General features: G+C 45.9%; 2 protein-coding genes across 2 annotated transcripts; one reads left to right on the forward strand and one right to left on the reverse strand.

The window, feature by feature from the left end:
• Positions 1 to 381: 381 nt before the first annotated feature.
• Positions 382 to 18,378, reverse strand: LOC121176489 (protein bicaudal D homolog 1-like). Its single transcript, XM_041030559.1, has 11 exons — positions 18,160 to 18,378; positions 6,353 to 6,565; positions 6,088 to 6,240; positions 5,697 to 6,001; positions 5,436 to 5,610; positions 3,992 to 4,507; positions 3,719 to 3,897; positions 3,153 to 3,543; positions 2,741 to 2,935; positions 1,815 to 1,966; positions 382 to 1,429 (listed from the first exon to the last, which is right to left on the reverse strand). The coding sequence occupies exons 1-11, from the start codon at positions 18,376 to 18,378 to the stop codon at positions 382 to 384; spliced, it is 3,546 nt and encodes a 1,181-aa protein (XP_040886493.1).
• A 1,428-nt stretch (positions 18,379 to 19,806) lies between these two features.
• On the forward strand, positions 19,807 to 24,707 carry LOC121176481 (serine/threonine kinase receptor associated protein). Its single transcript, XM_041030547.1, has 9 exons — positions 19,807 to 20,249; positions 20,709 to 20,844; positions 21,493 to 21,574; positions 21,865 to 21,937; positions 22,114 to 22,213; positions 22,426 to 22,563; positions 22,891 to 23,027; positions 23,142 to 23,291; positions 23,927 to 24,707. The coding sequence occupies exons 1-9, from the start codon at positions 20,138 to 20,140 to the stop codon at positions 23,986 to 23,988; spliced, it is 990 nt and encodes a 329-aa protein (XP_040886481.1). The 5' UTR covers positions 19,807 to 20,137; the 3' UTR covers positions 23,989 to 24,707.
• The last annotated feature ends 191 nt before the right edge of the window (positions 24,708 to 24,898 follow it).

Consider the following 24,898-nt stretch of genomic DNA (forward strand, 5'->3'; position numbering starts at 1 on the left):
CCTTTTTTTTTTTTTATCACTTCATGCATGTGTGGTCTCAACCTGAAGAACCTAAATGCTAAAAACGCCCATTAAAAAGTCTCTTTTAACGCCCTCCTGTGGACCAATCAGCAGTCTCAGAATAAAAGGAAGGCGCTTGTGCTCCTTAAGTCAAATCCCTGAGCAAAGTCACTGAACATTCAGAAACCACTGGCCAAGGCTTAGGCACAGGAAAGCATGGACTGGGAAATGGGAAACCAGTCTGTCCTCCTCTCTGTGAGCCCCCAGTCTCTCGGGTGAAGAAAAGAGAGGCATGATGGGACTTGCAGTTTTCAGTTTTCAATAAGGAGCCTGGTGGAGAAGGCTGAAAAAGGCTTATTGTAAAGGATTTACAGTCGAGGGTCAGTGCCGGGGCCGGTAAGAACTGTAGTATCTGGGATACAGGGGCGTGTAGTGGGTGGAGTGGCTGTAGGAGGTGGAGGTGCCAGAGGGGAGGTAGGAGCTAGAGGACGCAAAAGCTGGAGAGGAGGTGTAGAAGGCAGAGGAATAGCTGTGGGACGAAGAAGAGGAGTGGGGGGAGGTGTAAGGGGAGGATGAGGAAGGGGTGTAGAGGGCAGAAGAGCGCGTCAAACTAGAGAGGGGCCGAGTTCGGGGTGAGGAACTCCACGTGGAACGCCTATGCCCCAGAATAGGGGACCGATATGGAGAGGAGGGGGCAGATCCTGGCTGGGTGGGCCTGGTGGTGGTGTTGGTGGTGGTGATGGTGGAGGAGGGAGAGGTGTGTGCGTCTGTGGTAAAGAGTCTGGAGAGGCCCAAGCTACGGGGCAGAGCGGGGGAAATGTTGACATTGAAACTATGGGAGTCAACCATGAACGTCCGCACCCCCAGGGTCCACTGGGAGTGAGCCAGCCTCAGAGGGGTTGAGGGTGGGGTCCGCGCCGATGGAGCGGAGGGAGCCTCCAGGGAGGGGGGGCTCTCTGACGCCAGAGTGCCAGCCAGTGAGGTGACCACTGGTGAGGATGGACTGCAAGGGGGTGCGTGTGAGGTAGGGGAGGTAAGAGCTGAAGCAAGAGCTGCAGCAGCTGCACTGACCATGGATGGACTAAGGGGCGCACTGCGATCATCAGGAACAACTGACGTGGGACTAGTAAGGCCAGAAGCGGGGAGGCTGCCAGGGGCCAGAACTGAAGCGGAGCCTTGGGATAGGCTGGAGGCCGAAGCCAAGGACGGGGGACTTACTTTGGGGGTGCTGGTCTTCCCGCGAGTCAGCCTGCCCGCGCGGGTGCGGTGGGTCTGCTCCTGATCGAAAGCCAGATCCTCCAGGCGCTGGGTGAGGGCCAGTTTCTGCTGGATGGCCATCCGGAGGAGGGAGTTCAGAGTCTTCTTCTCGTCCTCGGCCGCAGCCAGCTGTCTCTGCATCTCATCCAGCTGGGTCACGTACTCGTCACACCTGAGGAGAGCAAGCATTCAGCAGGTTGAACGAGCGTACCTCCCAGGCTGTCAAACTATTTCTTTACCACCGGGACGTCTGTTGTTGGATCAGGAGACACTGTAGCTTACACTTATTGAGACGTTAAAAAACTGATATAACTGTTCTGTGTTTTCTTGAATTTAACCACAGAAGCCTTGATAATGCAACATTAATGCTGCATCGATTCACTTCTTCGCCACTTGGGGGCAGAGTAAGTCCAAAACATGCTGAACAGACAAAAAGCCCAAACATATCACTGCTATATAAAGTTATCACACCTCACATCGCGTGTCGCCATCTGTCACTGTTCATCTAAGACAATATTGTGTAATGGACGCTGCATTTCGTGGATCTGGCCTCTGACCTGGTAGCGAACATGGCTCGCAGGGAGGAGAAAGTGGCGGCGTCCTCCTTCAGCGCCTTCAGCTCGTTCCTTAGCTTCGTCATGGTGTCGGTCACCATGGACTTCTCCGCCTCGTACTTGCTCTTGAGGTTGGCCAGAGCCACCTCTGCTGTCTGGGTGAACACACACACACACACACACACACACACACACACATTCACATATATCATAAAGAGTTTTGTTTCTACAGGAAATGACTCATTTTTCCAGAACATAGTTTGCACTGAGTGTAAATCCACATCAGTGAAGAGCTGTTTTAGCCAATGGTAGGCATTGTGCTAGCTGTAGCCTCTGCATTGACTGACTGATACACACATGCCTTAGGGAGAATCCATATAAAACAGGCAATATAAATTTATTGCAGTGGGGGAAAGTTTTGGGACAGCCAAGTGAGTCCTTCAATCAGCCTTACTGGTAGATGCGTTTGAGGAAAGTGGAGACTTGTAAACAGTCGTGTCGTGTCGTGTCATACATTCTTCATTTCTGAAGAATCTGATTAAGTAGGAATCTTAGTCCCATGATGGGAACGTCACAATAAGGTCAGCTGGAAGTGAAGCCTGTGAGTGTTTCATGGGAAACACTGATAACCCACCATCTCATGGGCTCTTACGTCTCCTAGGCTCTAAACAGGCATCAGTGGATAATATTTGTTAACATCATTTGTCTATAGCTGAGTGAATGATTTAGGACGGATCGATGGACAGATAATGCTACCTCACAGCTGGAACAAGCTTGTGGAGACATTAGCATAGCTGATTTTCTTTTAGAAACATTTCCTGGGAGAATATTATTGCATCCCGCACATTCTGCATCAGTTCATGCCGTATTCTGATTGGTTAGTTTGCAGACATGGGTCATAGCAGAGTCAGAGCTGCCCTTTATCTCACCTGTTTGTTAGCCTTCAGCACCAGTCTGAGGGTGGCTATCTGCTCTCTCTTGGTGCTGAGCAGAGACTTGAGCTTCAGGATCTCCTCCATACAGCTCTCCTTGTCCTTGTCCATCAGAGGGGCCAGTTCCCTGGCAGCGGCTCTCTGTCTGGACAGCTGCAGAGATCGGTCTACTGCCCACTGAAGGTGCTTCACCTGGGGGGGGGGGGGGCAGAGAGGGGAGATGGAGGGGTGACAAGGCAAGGGCAAGAGGAGATAAGAGGACACAAGGTGGTTTACTTTATTTTGGTGATGAATTTGAGTTGTCAAATCCTAGGGAAGAGAAAAAGACCAAAAGAGGGGTAGAGAGTGGACAGAAAAGTTTAAGAGACAAAACTAAAGAAAGGACAGAGACATGAGCAGTGTGTCCTACCTGGTCTCTGATGATGGCGTTGAGGTTGTAGATGTTCATGGGCTCCTTGCGCAGCTCACCGGCTGGCTCCAGGGCGGGCGATGACGACGACGATGACGACGAAGAGGCACTGATGCTGGGCGACCGGGTCGGAGGCGTGCAGGCCGGTAGGTTCTGCTCGGGTGGCGCCTGGAGGCCCTCCTTGTCCCCCTCCTTCTCCTCCCCTCCACCCTCCCCAGACAGGGGCTCTTTGGATGGAGACTCCGAGGGGCTCCGCGACTCCCCGGGAGTTGAGGTTGTCGAAGCGACAGCAGCCAGCCGCCTGGCAAGGCGTGGTGTGAGGAGAACTTTGCTGTTGTCCGAAGACATGGCTTTGAGACTGGCACTGAGGCCCCGGAGCCCTCTGCCTTGTCTAGAGGAAGAAACAGAATGAATACGATTTATTTTTAACCAGTACAACCTTATGTTTTTGCATCACCCCGTTGGTTGTTGTCAGTGCCAAGAGTTCAAACTGGACCTCAGCCATTGCAACATTGTTCCACTCGTTTATCGCTCTGTGTATCCCACTGACCAAACAGCAGTCAGACCTGTAGTAGTCCAGCATGACGCGGTTGGGCGTCTCGTTGTTGCACAGACAGACGTGATGGTAGAGCTGGGCCAGCTCCTCGCTCAGCGTCACCAGCTCGTCCTGAGCTGCGTTCAGCGCCCCCTGGCTCTCGTTGGCTGCCGACTGAGTTGCCTGCAACTCCAACTCCAGACTAGAAATCTGAAAGAAGAGGAAGAGGAAGAGGAAATCCTTCATCTCTGCGATTATGTCTCATTTCTGTTCAAACAGACACTTGTCAGTCCAACACGGTTACCTTCTCGCGTCCCTCCCGGCAGCTCTTCTCCAAAGAGGCCACCTGCCTCTCCAGTCTCTTGAGCTGGCCGTTTTGCCTCGGCTTTGCCTCCGCCGCTCCCTCCGCGCCCTGAGCCAGCCTCTCACGGAGACCCTTCACCTCCGCCTTTAGCTCCACCACCTCCGTCACAGCCACGCGGTACTTGCACTGCAGGATCTCCAGACCCGGCGTTTGGTATGAAAACACCTGACTTTTACTGAGCGTCTCGCTCTTGTCTTCCTCTGCTCCTCCTTCCTCCTCTGCCTCCTCCTCGTCTCTGCCTAGCTCCATCTCGGACTCGGGATGGAGCTGGGAGGCGGCGCTGCCCTGGGCCTCCTGACTGAGGTGGGCCCTTCGATGCAGGCGGCGGAGGGCAGTGACTTTCTGGCTAAGGCGGAGGGTCTTTTCGTACTGCTCGGTCAGGGCCCCCTGGGTGTGCTGGAGCTGAGTCTGGGACTCCTGCAGGCTCGTCATCAGGGATGCTTTCTCATGTTCAACCTGAAGGTGGAGGCAGCAAGAAAAAAGAAGAACAAATACAATACGACATACATGATCCCAGCTTCACTGGTGTAGAACCATCCAAAGCTGCCTCAACCTGCGTCATAATCCACACTGGGCCACTTTTTAGCATTAAAGTGAAGAATTCAAGTTCTACTGGATGTGCAGAGACTACACCACAGCACAAAAGGGGATTCATTTACATAAAAAAAAAAGAGCAGGCTGAACACCAGCAGAAGCTGCAATGAAATCCACCCGTCTGCTGGAGAGCGGTCGATAGTGTAGTGTGTCAGCGAGCAGAGATATAAATAAAGCTCATCCTGCGGCCCCCAGCCTATCGGGCAGAGGCTGCAGAGAGCAGGGGTGGATGGGATTACACTTCCTGGAACAGAAGCAGATGCACGCCCCACACACACGTGCAACACACAGATGTGCATAAACACACACTGTGCATCTTTGTGGTGATTTGAGATTGATTTGATTCACTAAGTAGCTGGTTGTTAAGTTTGGGAAACGGCCAGAGATGTTTGAGAGTGGTAGGACAGAGAAGAGGAATGAATGAGTGTGTGTAAAGATAAAGGAGGAGACAAAGGGAGAAAGTGAGAGGCAGAGTGCTTTACGCAGAGGGAATACTGTATATCAGCGTGGTTTTACATTAAATTATTCAAAAGCCTTTGTTTTTTAAAAAGGAGTCAGATGCTGGATCATGAGCCCGGCAGACTCTGAAAATAAAGAATAAAATCTTCTGCTTTTCACAAACAAATTTGGGGGAATAACTTATTTTGGAACAACTGTTTTGGATTTGGTGATTACATGGTAACATTACCGCACCATCAGTGTGGTTTGTTTGTTTTTTTTTTTTTTGGTAACACTTTCACACTGTGATCCGAGTTTCCAGTTTGCACGACTGATCCGAGATCAGACTCACTGTCATTAAGTGCTGCTTCAGCTTCTGGATCTCCGTCAGGTTCATCTCGCTGAACAGGTCCGACGTCGCCGCCCCCTCGGCTTTCCGGCCCGGCCCTCGGCACTCTCCGTTAGCCCGGGGCGCCGACCCCGCGGCTGTCCCCACTCCCGTCCCACCCTGGAGGTGGCCGTTACATCTGGCAGATGAAAATATAGAAAACAGTTACTGTTCCTCCAAAACATATTTATATATACGTTTTAAAAATATATTATTAATCTGCACCTTGTTGGCTCTTCTGCGTTTGGGGAGAGCAGAGTCGTTGGGGTGGCGGTGCCACTGGGCGGGGCAGAGGTGAACGTCAGGTGGGCGCTGCCGGTGTAGGCCACGTCGCACATGCTGAGGTGGTGGACCAGCTCCCTGCGCAGGTGGTTCTTCTGCTCGCGCTCGCTCTTCAGAGACTCCAGAGCCTCCTCCAGCTGAGTGTCCGAGATGTCCTTCAAACGCACCGCGTCTTGTAACTGGCTGTTGAGGAGCTCCGTCTCCTCCTCCAGGACCTTGATCTCATGCTTCAGGCCTTCGTACTCCACCTGAGGCAGAAGATGGAGGCACAGATGGATTAATGGCGGGAAATCAAGCAGAACCAAAATCATGTAACATCCGCTATCATCTGTACCTGATTCTGTTTCAGAGTGGACACCAGTTTCTGCAGAGAGATGTTCTCCTCCTCCAGCTCAGTGTAGTCCTGGAGCAGCCGCGACTCTCGAAACTTGTATTCCCTGATCTCCTCTCTGATCCGGCTGCGCTGCAGCTCCAACATCTCATTACTCTGCTGAGACAGTACAGGGAGGAAGAGCTGAAGCTGTGTGCGCTTCGTGACACATAAAGAAAGGAGATGGAATCAGAAAGAAACCGATCGGGACTCCAGTCCAGCACCGTACCTCCCTGAGCTCCTGCAGCAGGGCGCCCAGATGATCGTTCTCAGCCTGGATGCTGGAGGCAGTGGACCGGCTGTGCTTCAGCTCCGACTGGAGCTCCAGGAGGCGGCCCATGTAGTACGCCTCCTTGGTGGCAGACTCCTGCAGCAGGGTCTCCTCGTTGGTCTCCCCGTCCTCTGCCAGCTTACGCTGGGTGGAGTAGGCCTGTCCAAACGCCTGGAACAGGGCAGGAGGAGACAGGGTGAGTTCTCTAGACATCATTAGGTCATTCATTGTTAAAACATGCCTACGACAGCAATCATAGGCATATTTTAACAACAAATCATTTAATATCCAGCTCCAGTTTGCTGATTTTAAGACTCTTATTGATATTGGCGGATGGAAAAATCAATAGAAACTCAAGCTGAGCACCCGAACTGTGTCCAAAAATAGATTAAAAATTTTAATTCTAGAGAAGATCCAAAAGTTCGAAAGTCCAAAAGAAAACGACTGAACTGATAATCGATGAAACGAAGGCTGCACTTTAAAAATGTGGACTCTCAGAGGTGGAGAAAGAGTGTGTGGGAAACAACCTCCTTCTTTTAAAGTCCAGTCAATGGGTGATTTTTGCTTACAGGCACGACTGCAGGAATCACTGCGCACAGGCAGAACGTATAACTGTGCGTTTTCCCACAGGAGCTGCAGTGTAAGTACAGTTTAACGCCGCAGGTTGGGACCCTGAACACCAAGGGGTGCCGCCCCCCCCCCCCCCCCCCCCCGTCCCTCTGCTCACTGATGCATGTACGACTTGCACGCGTTATAGGGTGTGTTTACTGAACAGATTAATGAGCCTGCACTGAAAAGCCAACAGTACTGTGGGATAGGAAATTCTGGGGACCCAAAATGCAAGAAGAGATTTTGCAGGTGTGGAGGTCAGCTGGTAGATGGAAGTTAAAAGGTGGAGATCCAGATACACAAAGGACAAGACTTGCACTATATATAACAATGCAGACAATAGCAGCAAGAAGCTGTATTTTATTTTATTTTAATTATTTTTTTTTGTGAACTGTGCTTTCATGGCAGCTCCGAATTGTCGTATCAACTCGTCAGCCTCCGTTTCTCATCTCAGCCGAGACGGCACCATGAGCAGCATCCAAGCGGAAGCATTTTAAACCACAGCAGGCGATGAAGCAGTAGAGCAGCATGTCAGGGATATAATAGGATTTTACTCCCCAAACTCCCTTCATATGACATCCCAGCACTAATAAACCGGAGAGGAGTCATCGGTTTTATATGACATGTGCAGTGCAGCCGTGTGTTTATGATCGCATTTCTTCCATAGCAGCCATCACTTTGACACGGCACACACACACACACACACACACAATAACAATATGTACATGTCAGCATATGGCACCATAATGGCACGCCATCAGAGTGAAATACACCCCGACGCACACGTTCAAACTGCTGTACATCAGAGTGGAAGACTTGCTTGCTTCATGAATAACATCCTGTTACCAAACAGCTTTTCCACACAAATCTGTTCAGGAAAAATGATCGAGGAAAAAAATTTTCCTTCCCGGAGGCTGTTACGGGCCCTGACACTGGGCCTGTAATTTCATTTCTAGTGTGTTTTTCTGTGCACAGGATGGAAAAATCAGTGTTTGTGTCCGAGAGCAAATCACCCACACGAAATGTCACCTACGGATAAATAAAGGCCATGTTTTATTGTCTCGAGTGAGTCAACGCTGTTGCTAGAGAGCAGACAGACTGAGAGATTAAGACTCGGAGCTGTTGTCAACTCTGCTGGAGACAAATGAACACGAGACATAAATTCAAATGAAACCAGAATAAAGAAAACATTTGCGAGGCGATGTTTAGGATGTCTGAACGGAGGGCCCCCGGGAAAGGGACGCTACGTTAATCTGCCGCTTGCCCCTTACTGTCGCTCTGAGACCGCTGTCCTAGTTAGCTGACACAGTGCTTTACTGCCAACTCTGACTTCATCCTGTCTCCAGACTGAAAGAGACAAGGACGAGGCCAAAGCAGACAGAGACAGAGAGAGAGAGACGGGGGAAGAGAGAGACAGAGAGAGACAGAGAAACAAGAGCCAGAGAAGCAGAGCAGAGTCGTCCTAGTCCAACCGTGACAGGACACAAATGAGCCCCGATACAGATAAAAGAGTGTCATCTTATTCATTCATGTGCATAAGAACACCCACAAAACCACACTGCATTTTGTCATGTCCCAAAATCTTTGTCCCCCCCACTTTCACTTCTCATCTATCGTGCTAATCTCTTTCTCTCTTAGTCTCTGTCCCCCGTGTCTTCAGCCGGGCTGCTCTGTCAGCATACTGATGCAGCCAGACTCCAGATTTTTTTTTTTTTCCCATTAAAACTGTCCCCTGGCTTAGTGATGCTGTGGGAACTGTCTCGGACATCAGAGTGAGTTTTGTGGTGCAGCAGCCTGAGGAGCTTGGAATTTTATTTTTTTATTTTTTTATTTTTTTTAAAAAACTGAACATCCACCGGGTTGGGAAAGCAATGCCTGCTCTCGCCAAACGGTTGATAGAATAAAATCTGCTCTTCATTTTAATTGAATCTGTCTAACTCACTCACACAGGCTGACCCCAGAGTCAGAGACAAAGGCAGCCTGGTTAGTCAGTATCTCTGACCTCATCTTCCCAATTATCTTATTCACATTCTTGCTCTCTCGCCATTTCCTTCCTTCTTTCCCTGTTCACTCTTTTTCACTCTCTGAGGTACGTGATGCGATCAGCCTGCAGACAGACAGACAGACAGACAGACAGACTCGGCCGCTCCAGTCAGCTGAGTATAATCTACATCCTGTTTGGACATTCACCCGAAATGGCTTCAGACGAGTAAACCTGCAGCTGATGGAGTCAGTAAAATGATTTTTACCTCTCCCTATTACTCTGCTGATACTGTGTGTGTGTGTGTGTGTGTGTGTGTGTGTACGACCGACCTCTGCTGGGTGAGTAAACACAGACTGGCTGCCAGTATTCTGAATCAAGGTCAATAAAGTGCCAATTATACCACAATAGATACAGGAAAGACACACACACACACACACACACACGTTATTATTTAAAGCCTTTGCTTCCATGCGGGGAGTCTGATTTAAAAAGCAGGCGGACAGCAGGCGTCCCCTGACCTTTCCCATCCCTTCATGTCTTCTGTTGACACTTCACAGTTCACACACAGGAACTTCCATCACCTGCTTGTGATAAAAACAAAACAAAAAAAAAAAACAGGTTCACCTGATGTTTACATGAGTGCGTTTTTACAAATAACTTGTTCACACACACAGGTGAGGACGTTATCCGGGGAGGGGGCAGGCATTTCCACAAAGGGTGAGCAAAGCAAAGTGAAACGTATCTCAGCTTTTCGGACGCAGCCTCGTCCACCCAACCTTCAGACAACTCCCAATAAAGAAAAAGGGCCAATAACAAAGCATTTGCTTTAAGAGTAGTGACGCACACACCAAATGTAGTTGTTGGACAGCGTGCAGAGACATTTGATAGACCTGCTGCATTGTCAGTGACTTGGAGAGTGAATTATTTGACAGCAGCAGTGCTGAACCAGAAACTACAACCACGACCCTGGACGACAACTCTTGCTGTATCTGGAGCGTCTGCAGAGCATCTCCTGATGTTATCACAGTTCATCTAATGTACTGTAACTCAGTGTTGTTATTTCTTTCAGAACCAAGCCTGTGCACAGATATTCACAGCTCTGCCACAGTTATCTGCCCCTCGGTCTGATACATCTGATCTTAGTACTGAAATATATTTGGGTGTTGCTGTCATGAAAATACAGAGATGGATATTGCTGCACAGTGATACCTGTGTTTAGACGTGATGAAACCGAAGCCTGGGTTATCTGATCTCTCAGTGACGCCCTGGATGAAATGAAAAGAACGATAACCTTCGTTTTGTAGGAGAGGTCCCCACCTTTCCCTCTCTGCGCATTAGCTGTTATCTGTGTGAGCGGCTCGAAGACACGTGGATCAATATAAACCCAGCAGGCGTGGGAGAACAATGTCCTCTTCAATCTGCGGCCGAGAGGCAGAGACAGACAGAGACTGAAGAAGAAGGGGAAGGGTTCTGAATTGAAGAACTGAAGAAGACTCCTGGATCAGATGTGAAACGTCTAAAAACAAAGTCCAGTTGCCCTTGATTCATCTCTACTTGGATTTTGGGTGCACATAGTTCAGGTCAAGGTAGGACAGTACCACTTTCCAAAGGTGGCGCTCATTCACTTCCCTACTCTAAACATGGTTTCTACAACATGCTGCCTGAAAATATAATATTGTGATAAAGATTGTCATGAGTGTGTGCTGGCCTGCTGGGTGGGTAACAGTGGAACTTGTTTCATATCCAGTGAAGATTGTGTAATCCCTGTGGGAGGAGCAGGACGTAATAGCCACTCCATCCATGTCTTCCTCTGTAACCCCAGGTTAACTCCTTCATTAGCCTCCTTTCCACAGCTGCCCGACAATCTCTCTTTTACTCCCTTTACATTTTGTGTATTCATTCATTCATTTGGGTTTTAGGACAGGTGGAAAGAACGAGAGGAGGCGAGGGAGTGGATGGAGGAATAACCACATTTGATAGTGCTTCAGAGCACTCCACTGGCACAGGTCCTTCGTTTTACTTTCATCCAATCTTTTCATCCCTGTCTTGTTCACAACACCCCCCCCTACCCTCCTATGACAACACAGAGGAAACAGTCAGTCCATGTAGGAATCAAAGCAATCATACATCACACATCACACCATCACACCATCCAGTCACTCGTTGTCTCCAAAATCTAGCTCCTTCCCTCTGATTTACAAACCTACGCTCACTCTGCAAACATCTAAAAACTGAGCACTGCGTTCAGGAATCACCATGAAATCATCATGACCTCATACATGAATGAATAATTCACCATATCCTCTCTCTCCTGTGTATGTGTGTGTGTATGTGTGCGCATGCGCATGCACATACAGACACAGATACATACGTTCATGCATTTTTCAGACATCCAGTCTGAAGTTAAGTGCTTCTGAGGCTGTGGCTGTGTCACATTCATAAGTAACAAAGAGAACAGGGACAGGGAGGCCAGACCAGACACCCAGACTGTGTCTGAAAAGCTCACAGGGAGTGGACAAAATATCTGGAACAACTTATATAATACAACCGAATATAACACAACTACAAACTTCATCATGATCTATAAAGTCGCTTACATCCTAAACCCCAGGGAGGGCGGGAGGGGGGGCAGAGAGCTGACTTGGAGTCAGTGTCCGGTGACAACGAGCCATGGGAGGGATGTCACACAGCCACCCAGGAGGTGGGGGGGGTCACTCGCTCCTGTTCTGTTTTTAGCCTCAACGGCTACAAACATGATGCATTTTCTATCACAGATCCTCTCGTCAATCCCACCCACACACACACACACACACACAAACACATCACACTGCCTTTTGTTACAGAAACATTGAAACTGTAAGTTCAGAACAAACAGCACTGATTTATATCAGTCTGGATCTTTATTGATCTCATGAAAAACCTGCGTTTCATTCTCTGTGTAACTGAGACCTGAGGCTTAGCTTAGCTTAGAAAAGTCCTTATTGCTGGATGTGTTTGGATGCTACTGGAAATCATCATCATCAAAATCTGAATTCATGATGTCATCAGGTGACAGGTTTTGGGAAATGAGTCAATGACAAACATGAAGTGACTGACTCTAGTTTCTATTTCAGGCACCTCATCCAAAAATGACTTTGACTTTAATAAAGCTGGGGCTATGTGTGCCTATATATATATCTGCCTATATCTGTGTATAATCACCATGGGTGCTGTCACACTGTCTATTATTCACTGGCTTCTGACATTTGAGAGTAAAAACACCTTAAATTACATTATTTTTAAACGTTTTATGACCCATATTCATTCAAAGTCATCAGAAGGGCTCAAATCCAGGTGGTGAAACCATCCTGAAACAGGGAACATGTGTGTGTGTGTGTGTGTATTTTTGTCATTGGGACAATGGAGACAGGGCGACACTGTCCCCACCGTACTGCTATATTTCCCAGGATTTGAGTTTTGAGGAGTCCTGGGGGAATCCTGTAACGGCGGAGGAGTAAATCTCGAGGAAGTATCAGCCAGGGAGGCGAACGTGGAGGGAAACTCTAGATTACAACTCGTCTGATGACAATGAAGCAGCAGAGGACTTCTGAGAAAGAGCAGTGTCCGGGTAAAACACTTCTGTACAAGGACAACACAGTCTGCTGGTCTTCAGCGTGCGTATCACTCTGCAGACAGGAGCAGGCAGGAAGTGCAGCAGTAAATGTTTTTCTGATTCAGACTTCAGGGCCTATAAGTCCAGCTACTTTACATGCGTCGGACATTTCGTCAACTGTCCAGCTCTTCTTCTTCCCTTCCAACCAAAATCAAAATCAGACCTCAGCTTCCTTCCACATAATCCCAGTGAACATTTAAATGAATTTTAAGTGTCTAAATTAGTTTTCTCAGCCTACTCACAGGCTCTGCACGGCCCCCACTGAGCTCGAACAAATCAGCCCTCAGCAAAAAAAAAAAAAAAAACTAAACTAACTTTATATGCAAACTAACCCAGACTGATACCTCAAACTGACCACCTGATTTACTCAACTTGTTGGGACATGGCCACTGAGAAGCTGAAAGACCGATAGGAGTGAAAAAAAGTGTGCTGTAAATTTCACAGCTACTTGTGTTAAAAGTCGATTTCTTTGAATATATAAGCATATTTATTTGTTACAAGCCCATTTTTATGTTGCACATATTAAAGGACATGAGTTAAGATGTCCTTCCCAAAACAACAGCATTAAACGCATTTTAATTAATGTATTAATGTGTAAATGTATATATGTGAAATACCAGCTGCCCTAAAACCTTTGAAAATAATCTGGGTCCAATTATGTCCATTTGGCTGTGATTAGGTAGAAACATACAGAGACACTTAAATCCACCTGGTGCTGTATCATCGCTGTGGCTCCACCCGAGCTGGCGCTGAGCCTGATTACAATCAGCACAGAGTGGAGACGAAGCTCACTGTACAAATCAATGTGATGGACTCCCCGCTGAGCTAATTAGCAGCGAGCTGGGGCTAGCTCTTTACAGGCCTGGCCGAGAGAGCTTGTCTGAGGTTTCCTGCCGCTGCGATTATTATTACATTAAACCCGCCAGTCCATGTCACCTAATTAGCTAATGCACACGACAGCAACTAAATGGGTGAGAACATATGAGCCTATCTATACGGCTTTGAATGAAAATGTTGTCTTAAAGATGGAGGAATGGACAAATGACCTCATTATAACTCCAACAAGCTGCGTGTATCATCCATCAATCCTACGCTCACAGGAAATAATAAAAAAGAAAATTGTTTTACCTGTTGTGTATTTGGGGTGGAGGTCAAGAAACATGGCCCCCTTCCAACGAGCCTAATCCTCTCTATATCTTTCTTTCCAAATCTATACTGTTATGTCAGTCCTTTATATTCCAATGTCACAAAGATCCAAACACCTTTTTGAAGCCAGCTCTCTTCATCTTGGTTCTCAGATTACAGTAAATTTGACCACATTCCCTCTGTGAGAACAATATCGCCATCACGTTGCTCCTGTTTTTCCCTGATGATCACATTATTCTTTGATGGCTCCTTACTTTTAATAACTTCACTGTATTTACAATGTTTATGTGACCATCATTTTTAAAGTTATGCTTAAGTTATATGTTTTTATTTGTCAAAAACAGAGATTAAAAATGATCTGGTGCAGTCTACCACATATGCTGTTTCCATCCCATTCATTCTCGGTGAGGGTAGGTGTATGCATTACAGGCTGCCATGGTGTCTAGCTATTACTAGTAGTCACAAACAACAGATATTGCTAAGTCCTATTTATATTAAGCTGCGGCCATCTATATTTTTATTTGAAAGAACCGTGACTGGTCAGACTGGACTGCTGCAATCTCCATCACGGCTGTAAACCTTCCTCTAACTGCAATCACCGCTCTCTATCAGCGTGAACCAAAGACTGCAAACAGAGCGATTACACAGAACGAGCCTCGCAGACTTTAACGACGCAGACCGAACTGAATGTGAATGGTGCTTGAGCTGCTTGTCCATGTCCATGAAATAGTAATGTTTCTGTCTACCGCACACTTCACTGTTGAAAGTGTGCTACGGTGAATCATTTATAAAAGAAACTATTTATATAGCTTTAGACTGGCACTCAGTGGCCCCTCCATTCAGCTGTGCTGAAGTCAGGATCTAAGAGGGAGAGCTGGTGTGTGTGTGTGTGCTCCCCTCCCTCTGTTCAACCTGTGAGGTGGAGAAAATTATTTTTACTCTCTTATTTTTATTTCAAATGCAAATCCGAGGCGCTAAAAGAGACGCTGCTTCTGAAAAACAGCTTTAACTGTTTAATTGCTAGTTTTAATCGAGGTCTTAATTGGAACAGAAAAGGCGGCGGTGAGCCAGCATGTGGTTATTATGTTAAATAACACGACCCAGCATGACTACTGTGCATCCCATGTGAAATCTATTTCAGTAGAAAATACATTTTCACTTGTCTAATACATTGGTTTGTGGCAAAACACCTATAAAATGAATGGCATTCCCATGAGCCTCTGCTCCTCTTTGGGTTTAAATGCTCATTTATCAAATATCAGCATGCTAACACCCTAAAGAATCATGACAACAATGATTAAACATGTTTCAATGAACATGGATCTGCTTTGACCAGTTTTAGCAGTTTCTTCTGAAATGTAACATCAATCCATCAGACCAGCAGGAAAGCTACTGTCGTCCACTGTGGCCTCCATCAGTGTCATAAAGCTCAGAAGCCTCGAAGCTCGATGGCATTTGTCCTCCAGAGAAAACTAATAATAAGCTAATTTAGCGATGTATTATCCCTCTCACATCAGCGCCACAATTTTCCCCAGACAGCGTGCCGTGTGACAGAGGGGATCGATAACGGCGCGATGAGCTGAAATGAGAGGTATTGAGTTGAGCGGGGCGGGAATGGAGACCAGCAGGAGACAATATGTGTACAGATGGATGCAGCCTGTGGGGGACAGAGTTTACAGAGAGTGACGAGGAATGGTGGAAAATAATCAAGGGTCGAGGGGATCTGCTGAAAGATACATTTTTGCTGCGTTGGCATCAAAATGTCCCATGAAGTTTAGCTGCAGAAAAACTAGTGGACATGAGATGAACTGCATGGTGATTAAAGATTATTTGCAACTTATCACGAACCCAAGATGAAAAACCAACTGCTACTGAGAAATGTTCAGTACAGCACCTTGACTTCTGCTACGCCGTGTTTCCAGATCTCTGCAATTAACTTAACAAATTAAATGTTATTATAATGGAAACCTACAAAAATGAAGACCAGAATTACACAATGTCAGTAACTAAGCTCCCAGCTGCTCCAGATCATAGACTGTATGCTCCAGATGTGCTGCCAAGTTCCCAACAGTAGCAGCACTGTCGTTGCACTGGGAAGCTTCCAACAGTCCGTGTGTTCGGGCTGCAAAACTCTGGCTGCTATTTACTCCCACAGACCACTGCTGTCAATAACCACGCATCCATAGTTGAACATTAGCTGTTGACACATCATATGAATGAACTGCCTGCTTCCTCCAAACCATACACACACACACACACACACACACTGACCTTCAGGATGTAACTGCACAGTCAGCTTGCGAGTCCAACTCCACTCTGTACTACAGCTAACAAACTGGTGAATTAGTGTTGCCATACATTACATTACCCCGCATGCTGGAAAATGCTGCTCTCTGACGAACATCGATCAGAAAAAATGAGCTGATCACAAGTCAGGCATTAGTTGTCTCATTAGCTGAGATTGATTATCAGACTGAATGGAGGTAAATCACCCCCAGAGGCCAGAGATGGAACAGAATACTATGCAAAATTACATGAACATCATCAGCTGTATATTATGAACTCAGTCTAGCAGGTGCTATGTTGCTTATACTAACAAGAATGAAGTGCTCTGGCAAATACTGACCTGTATCATAAAGTGGCTCATTACTATTCTCTGTACATAAAGAGCTGATTGTAATATATGGTTCCTGCAAATGGCAGGTACAGTATAACAGCATGTGTCTGCACTAATCAATATTTTTATTGAAACAATGTCTAATGTAAACGAGTCCTTTGTAGTGATTACACAGATTTCCGCTGAGAATCATCAGCAATAATTCTGCAGAGCGATTTAGACTCTATTAGATCACTGCAGAAAGTTAAAACTCTAAAAACCCCACAACCTGCTCAGCAGCAAACAGCAGACACGCACCGTTAGAGAACAGCTGGTGGACATGGTGGAACATTGAGCAGCTAAAGACTTCCAATCAGTGTATGTCCAGAAACATGACTCCAAATGAGGGAGGCAGACGCCCTCTCCATGTTTGAGAGCAGGGTAAAAACCTTCCTCTTTGATAAAGCTTATAGTTATCTTCAAAGCTTTGCCTTGAATCATCTACTAATCAAGCTGCTATAGGCTTAGGACTCCCAGGGGACTTCCCATCATGCACCAAGTTCCTCTCTTTCTCTATCTGCACTCATTCATATCCCATTAATACATGATACTAACTCAACTTCTTCCCTTTCCCATAGTTTAGTTTTTTCTCTCCTCTCCTCTCTTCTGCTGTCGCTCTCTGCAGGTTCATCTGCCCTCTGAGGTGTAGAGTCTGGATCTGCTGCTGTGGCTCTACTGCCCCCATTACTACTCTCATTAATTATTATTATTATTGGTCCTACTATTAGTCTTCCCATCATTAGTTCTTTTGCTAATCATGCTATTGTCCTCTCATTACTTTTAATCTTGCTGTCTTCATGAAACCTGCATTGTCCCAAGTTCTCTTTCCTCCCCTCTTGCCCCCCTCCCCTCTCTCTCTCTCTCTCTCTCTCTCTCTCTCTCAACCCAACCGGTCAAGGCAGACGGCCACCCACCATGAGCCAGGTTCTGTTCAAGGTTTCTGCCCGTTAAAGGGAGTTTTTCCTTTCCGTCGTCACCAAGTGCTGCTCCTCTGGGGTGAAATGTTGGGTCTCTGTAGATCATTTTAAAAAGAGTATGGTCTAGACTTGCCCTGAATGGAAATTGCCTCAAGATCACTTGTTATGATTTGGTTCTATATAAATAAAATTTGATCGAAACTGAATTGAACTATGCAGGCCCCAAAAGCAGCATGTTCTGTGCTGAAATACAACCTGGCCTCAGCTTTGCTGTGTCACAAGTCTTTGTCTGATATGAACTTAAATGCACCTGTCAAAGCGACACAGAAGTCCATCCAAAAAAAATGCATAAAGTTCTAATCTAATAATCAGGACTTCAGTCACAGTAATGACTGGTGTCCTAGTGAACTGAGTGGACTCAGTCAAATCTAAGTAGCCTATGTTACTGATTTACATGGAGACCTTTTAAAAAGTTAGAGACTATATTGGTTCTATACAAATGTATACGGTGTTATGAGCTGGGCCTCTCTATTGTTAGCTGTCCAGCAGGTGTAGGCTAACCACAGGTAGCCAGTGACACACAGAGCCCTGTGGTAAACCATATAAATCAGTATAGGCTACATGTTTATTAACATATACACGTCGTGAATGATTTTAACTTATGTGAAGTTATAACAGTGCAAATATAATAAGAGATTACATTTAATCATTAAGCATCAGTAACGACATGCCTCCTTATGAGTCATTACTAATGACGCTTTTACTTTTTCGAGTAACGAGCCATACCCCTGCTGATCCCACCTCCTGCAGCTGCTCCAGCTCCAGCCTCAGCGCCTCCTGATCGGCCTCCAGGTCGGCGTACTGCTGCTTCAGGCTCTGGTTCTCCTCCAGAACCACCAGCCCGCACTCCGCCGCCCGGACTTTCTCGCGGTTGGCCTCCGCCAGCTCCCGGGTCAGGCGCTCCACCTCGACCCGGTACTGCTCCACCGTGTCCCCGCATCCTGCTCCACCGGCAGCCATCGCCCCACTCCCTCCTCCTCCTCCTCCTCCTCTCTCTGCCCTCTCCTCCCTGCGTCGGATGAGCAGAGAGCCCCGCCGGAGGGAGAAACAACTGAGGTAGACAACAAACCCCCACCGCCTCCCCTCTGAGGAATCACACCGCTGCTTCAAATCTCATGTACAAAAAAAAAAAACAATAGACATCCGTAAATATCCACAAAGCACTGTCATCATCGCCAGAGAAAGTATCTCCTGCCATGTGATGCTCTAAATGATGCAGCTTCTCATCGTCCGCTGCCCGCATCCTTCTCCCCTCCCTCTGCTCTGTTTTTCTGCTTATTCACCGGCATCAGGACGCCATCTCTGCCCGCGGCCGTGAAGCAAGGCACACTCCTCGCTCTCTGTCATCCTGCTGCAGGCTCACGGTATTTGGATCCTCACAGAGAGGAGGACAGCTCACACAGCCTCACACAATCAAACGCAGAGCATCAGGAGCTGTCTGCGCCCTCTGGAGATCAGGCTGATCACTATGGACAAGTTTCGCTACTGTTTCCTTTTCAACTTACTATTACTGTAATATTTGTCATATATATATATATGACATTTGCCTGTATCTGTACGTCACACTTATGTATCGATAATCTGTTTTATTTGAAATAACCTTCACTGTACTTGATGAAATATTATCCTATCAAACCTACTGAAAATATCAGGTGCGAGATAATTAAGCAAATACATGCTAACAAGTGTATTAGTGAAAGCCACGTGGGATCATTTAGCTGAAATGCTAAGAAGTGGTAGACAAATTCGAGGACTTTATCATTGAAGGAAGTATTTTCAAGCATCATCCAGCAGGGGGCAGAAATACACTGGAAGTGCTTTTATCCTCACGTGACGCACAAGAAGAAGTCATTGTCCAGCCTTTAAAATAAAAGCAGGAACATATACTGTTTAAAAAGTGCAGTCTAAGTGCTGTAAAATGCCAGAATACATTACTGTGTAAAAGGTTTAAGCCAATTCAAGAAGAGCCAATTCAAACAATTATAGCAGCCAGTTCAATAACTGTCTCTGTCCTGTTTGAGTTATTTTGACGGCTAAAGAAAATGATGGGAAAAATGTAAAACATTATGTAGTGCGTTACATGTGGACAGACCTTGCAAAATTGACATTTCGAAACAGAAACTGTTGGAATTAATTAAAAGTTACATGCAATAAACGGTAATTGTGAAAAGAATCAAACTGAAGCAACATTTCACTATGATTACTGAATTATGGCACAAATGCATGATAATATTATAACTCATATTTATTCACAATGTCATTTATTTCTTAAGGTCTTATTTATTCAATAATGATCACTGTTTCTCCAGTCAGAAGTCAGATTGAGAAGGCGAAGCTTTTATTGTGAAAAATGTCACAGCGGAAGCATGACTCTTGTTGTGGCTAGCAGGAACACATATCATCTCTGCGGTAGCTGCGCCGCGTTGCACGTTGCTAGTTAGTTGCAATGTTGTAGCTATTAGCACGAGAGCCATTCCTTCGCTGGTAGGGAGACCTGCCGTTAAGTTTGACAAACCTGCGGAGTCAATTCTCAGTCATTCACAGTCCAAGCAGCCGCCAGCTGCCCGCCCACGGTAACTACTCAACAAAATACTCGCTAGCTTGTTGTCTTGTCTTTCTCTTAGCCTCGCTAGCCTTTCCAGCTAGCTAGCTAGCTAGCCGCTAGCGTTCTACCGCCTCCTCCCTAAGCGCGAACCGTCTCCTGCCCGGCTGGAGGACCATGGCGATGAGACAGACTCCGCTCACCTGCTCCGGTCACACCCGGCCCGTGGTTGACCTGGCCTTCAGTGGAATCACTCCATATGGCTACTTTCTCATCAGCGCCTGCAAAGGTGAGACCAGTGGGTTATATACAAGAAAAAAACGGTTTATTAAAATCTTGGAAAAAGGTTTTAACGTTCAACGTCAGTTGAAGTGTTTCCAAGACCTGAATCCAGGCCGTTAGCAGAGTACTTCACCCTTCATCCTGTCTGTGAATCACAGTTCATTTCAATGTGTTTGCTGGCTATAAAGTAATGCTCACCACTGCAGGCTTCTTTTGACTAGTTTTATCAATGTTTAATTTCTTATATTGGTCATTTAAGCTCGCTTATTATACATTGTTCTCCATAGAATTTGGTTTCCTGAAAGCTGCACAGTCACAGTGCTAAACCAGAGGTTATCAAAGAGAGGCAGTCTATGGCTTCTTTTACAGACACCTGTTGACAGCAGTATCCACGGGTTTTGTCCCCTTTGTCATCTAAACTGTCCTAAGATGTACTATTTATTTCCTTCTTACTTTTCTCTGTCAGATGGCAAACCCATGTTGCGCCAGGGAGACACAGGGGACTGGATTGGAACGTTTCTGGGTCACAAAGGCGCTGTCTGGGGAGCCACTCTGAACACAGACGCCACCAAAGCAGCCACCGCCGCCGCTGACTTCACAGCGTGAGTGGAGAGTCCAGTCCTGTGAGGGGCTGGCAGACTTTTGCCCACACACGTAGCTTGAAACAAGCCTAAAATAACCCATTCATCTTGCATACATTCATCTTTTATCCATGCAACCACAGGCTGTTGTGAGATGTTAGACTTAAATGTGTCATTACTCTGATTGCTCTATAAGTACAAGTACAAATACATTAAAGATCTGTACCATTGTAGCAAAGGACATGATCCTTCATTTTAATCCACATATGAGTAGTGGCTCAAAAGGCCTTTTTTTCCTTCTCACCATGGCGATGTGATGCTGTGGAGCAACACTGAGTTTAAAAAAAAGTAGTAAATAGAAACATAATGACAGAAGAAGAGAGCTGCCTGTTCTCTCAAAGGTTGCATCACTGATTTTGAATGCTTATTTCCGTGGTTTAATGAATGTCCATCACCCTCACTTCTCACTAAGCAACACCCAGTTGTTTATCAGCAGTTCAGCAACTGGGGCATTGGTGACTCAACTGAGATCAGTCCATCATAATAAATCATTGGATATTTTTTTCCATTGTATCCTGTTTTGGGTTACTCTCTCTTTTTTTTTTTTTTTTTTTATTCATAGGTCAGTATTTTGAAATAACTGTAGCCACTGACCTCTGTGCTTTTCAGAAAGGTGTGGGATGCAGTGAGTGGAGACGAGGTCCTCACACTGGCACACAAACACATCGTGAAGACTGTCAGCTTTACTAAGGTCAGTGCAGCTGGATGTGGGTGAACTGTGCAAAGGACGTGTTTATGAATCGCCTTGTTTCTGTGCATATGTACTGGGTGTCTGTGACACTGTAGACATGTTCTTGTGAGCATGATAACTCAGGAATGATACAGAGTAGAAACATTATACTTAACATCACAGCCATTTCATAGGCAGATGATCTGATTAGATTATGGAAAGTGCCTCTTGTTATATGGGTGTAACGATTTTATTGGTATATATAAGAAACTGGTATCGTCTCTCAATATACTTGGGCTTCTCGTCCTTAGGACAGCAACTGTCTGCTGACTGGAGGAAATGATAAGCTGCTGCGCATCTATGACCTCAGTAACCCTGAAGCAGGTGAGCGAATGTGGCAAAGAGGGAACTAGCTAAATGAATAATTGGGTGTATTAGAGGCGCTTATTGCGCTTTGCCTTGGGTGTAAGATGGGGTCCAAAGTTATCGGGGTCAAACTCTGACATTTATATTGAGTCATTCTTGTCTTGCGTGTTTGACCGTTGAATCTTTATGTCCAGCACCACAGGAGATCGCAGGTCACAGCTCAGCCATAAAGAAAGCTTTGTGGTGTAATGACGACAAGCAGATCCTCTCTGCTGCGGATGACAAAACCATACGGTCAGTGAAGTGGCTTCTCGTGGTTTACCTTGTCTGTTTGCATCAATGCCCATGGTATGACTGTATGTGACAACTTCTCATCCTGTGACTCAGCTTTGTGCTGTCACAGACACACTTGCTTTTCTAACACAAGTCACTTCTCTGACAACAAATGCACCAGAGTTCCTTTTGGATGTTATAGCCTGTGTCTGTGTGTGTGTGTGTGTGTCCAGGCTTTGGGACAGAAGCTCCATGGAGGAGGTGAAAACACTGACGTTTGACACATCTGTGAGCAGCATGGAGTACATGGCTGATGGAGAGATTCTTGTGATTACATATGGAAAGACAATTGCTTTCTACAATGCTCTGAGGTACGTATCTCTATGTAAACTTACAAACTTGTTTTCCAGCGTGGCTAAATACTAAATAGAGGTGGTGTTGTTGACTTTATGGTGTCAGTATGCATGGCATCAAGGCATAGAAATGCTGCCGTATAACGAAGGCTAAGAGCAACTCCTGTGCTGCTGCTCTGGGATCATTATTCAAGTCTATTTTATTTTTATGCAGTCCTCTGATTTTCATTTTATACATTAGTATGGTAGCAAAAGCAGATTTCATCCAGCGGCAGATATACAGATTATTCTTGTGACCTTGTCAATATGGCTGACTCTCTGATGTTATTTGTTTACACATTCAAGACTGGACCTGATCAAGACTGTGGAAGCCCCAGCTCCCATTAACTCAGCCTCCCTCCACCCAGAGAAGGACTTCTTTGTTGCCGGTGGAGACGACTTCAAACTCTACAAATTTGACTATAGCACTAAGGAAGAGCTGGGTGAGGAGCAGAGAGATGCTTTTTTCCCCACAGTAACAAAAAGTATAACAAAAGTTTTAAAGTCAGATCTTTAACCGCCCCGGGCATTATTGTTGCTGCCTCTCTTGTCTGCAGAGTCCTACAAGGGTCACTTTGGTCCAGTGCACTGTGTGCGCTTCAGTCCAGATGGTGAGCTGTATGCCAGCGGCTCTGAAGACGGCACCCTCCGACTGTGGCAGACGGCAGTGGGGAAAACCTATGGCTTGTGGAAGTGTGTCCTTCCAGGTAATACCCAAAGTTGGAGTGCTAGTTTTTGAAAATAATGAGGAGGACAAATACAGCGTACTAAACTATATATCTGATACAAGCTGGGCAATATGATATTGAACACAGACCAGAATCCTTTGAGCAAATGGAAACCACCCACAGTAAATGCTGAGGCCAGTGTGAAGGGCCTGTAAATGTAGGTCCTCTAACTGCCACAGAATAGTGGCTTCATGAACAGACCACCTGTGTGGAGATTTCTGAGAAAACAAAGTCAGATGTTATCCACAGTAAGTTAGGATCTCATCATCTGATGGCACTTTTTGTAATGGGTGTCCTGGTGGCAGTTTTTGATATTGTTTCATTATGAAAATATTAAAATTGTACTCTAGAGATATAGTATTACACTTCCACAAAGTTTTATAACTGCTTTCCCTGGCTCAGTAGAAGTCCTCATGATGAATAAACTGACATTCAAAGTATATTTTGGAAGGACAAGTTTGCTTAATTGACGTCTCTAAAGTTAGTGAGAGTTATTGAGTTGTTCGTTACCTCATGTTTATCCCACCTCAGCTTCACTTCCTTAAATGATGATGATTTTTTGTGTGTGTGTGTGTGTGTGTGTGTGTGTGTTTTTGTCTTGCGCTCCTCCTCAGAGGACTTAGGGGCAGAGAACTCTGAGCAGCTGTACACCTCAACCCCTGAGATAAAAGCCTGAGGAGAAAGCAGTACTGTTTGGAAACAGGATGAGAATAAGGAAAGGAGACAAGCAGAGAGATGATCCAGTGTGTTCTATCAGGCCCCAGCAAGGAGCAGAGTCCAGAGCATCTCCATACATCAGGAACTGATGTGGATATTATGACTGCCCTGTCATAGACCAACCATCTCTCTCTCACACTCACACACACACACACATACTGATTTTATGCAGTCATATTGGATAGTATGGGTTGGAGAATAAAGCAGTAGAGCTGTGAATGTCTCTTGCTCATCGCTGCCTGCTTTCTCTCTGATCAGCCCAGTTCTGTCCGTTTAAACTTATTTTAACTTCCCTTTACCCTCGAACTGTAAACCCCCTCACCCCAAATCACATGATGCTAAAATCGGTTTTGGTTTCAAAAATTAAAGTTGGACCAAGGCTTTTTGTTTTCAGTTCATAGTTACAAGAATACTGGAGGTAGTTGCACAGTTTGTGCCAAAGTTAAGGCGCTTTTATTTCTTCAGAAACCTTGCTTTGAGTATTCGCTGCTGTTGTACTGGTTGAGTATGTAAAGTTATGTGTCCAAATAAAAGAAAATATTGTTTAGTGACAAAGTGGAAAGGGACGAAATGTCGTTGGGTTTTTTTCCATTTTGGGTTCTGTCTTCATTTGTGTCCCCGTGATGAAATAAACAAATGCATTACTGTTTTATTTGGAAGTAATGCATAAAGAGCAAACTGGATATGGCTGATATTTTCTGTTTCCATCTCTGTCAGCTGCTGATGAATGGGGTTATGTGGGCTTTTTTACATTGCATATTTGTAATGTACATACATAGGCAGTAACAAACTACAACAAAGTAAAACAAATACATAAATTTAACATTATTAATATACTAATTTGCTTTATCAGCTGTTTTAGGGGTTTA

This window comes from Toxotes jaculatrix, chromosome 22, assembly GCF_017976425.1.
Source record: "Toxotes jaculatrix isolate fToxJac2 chromosome 22, fToxJac2.pri, whole genome shotgun sequence".
Taxonomy (NCBI): Eukaryota; Metazoa; Chordata; class Actinopteri; family Toxotidae; genus Toxotes; species Toxotes jaculatrix.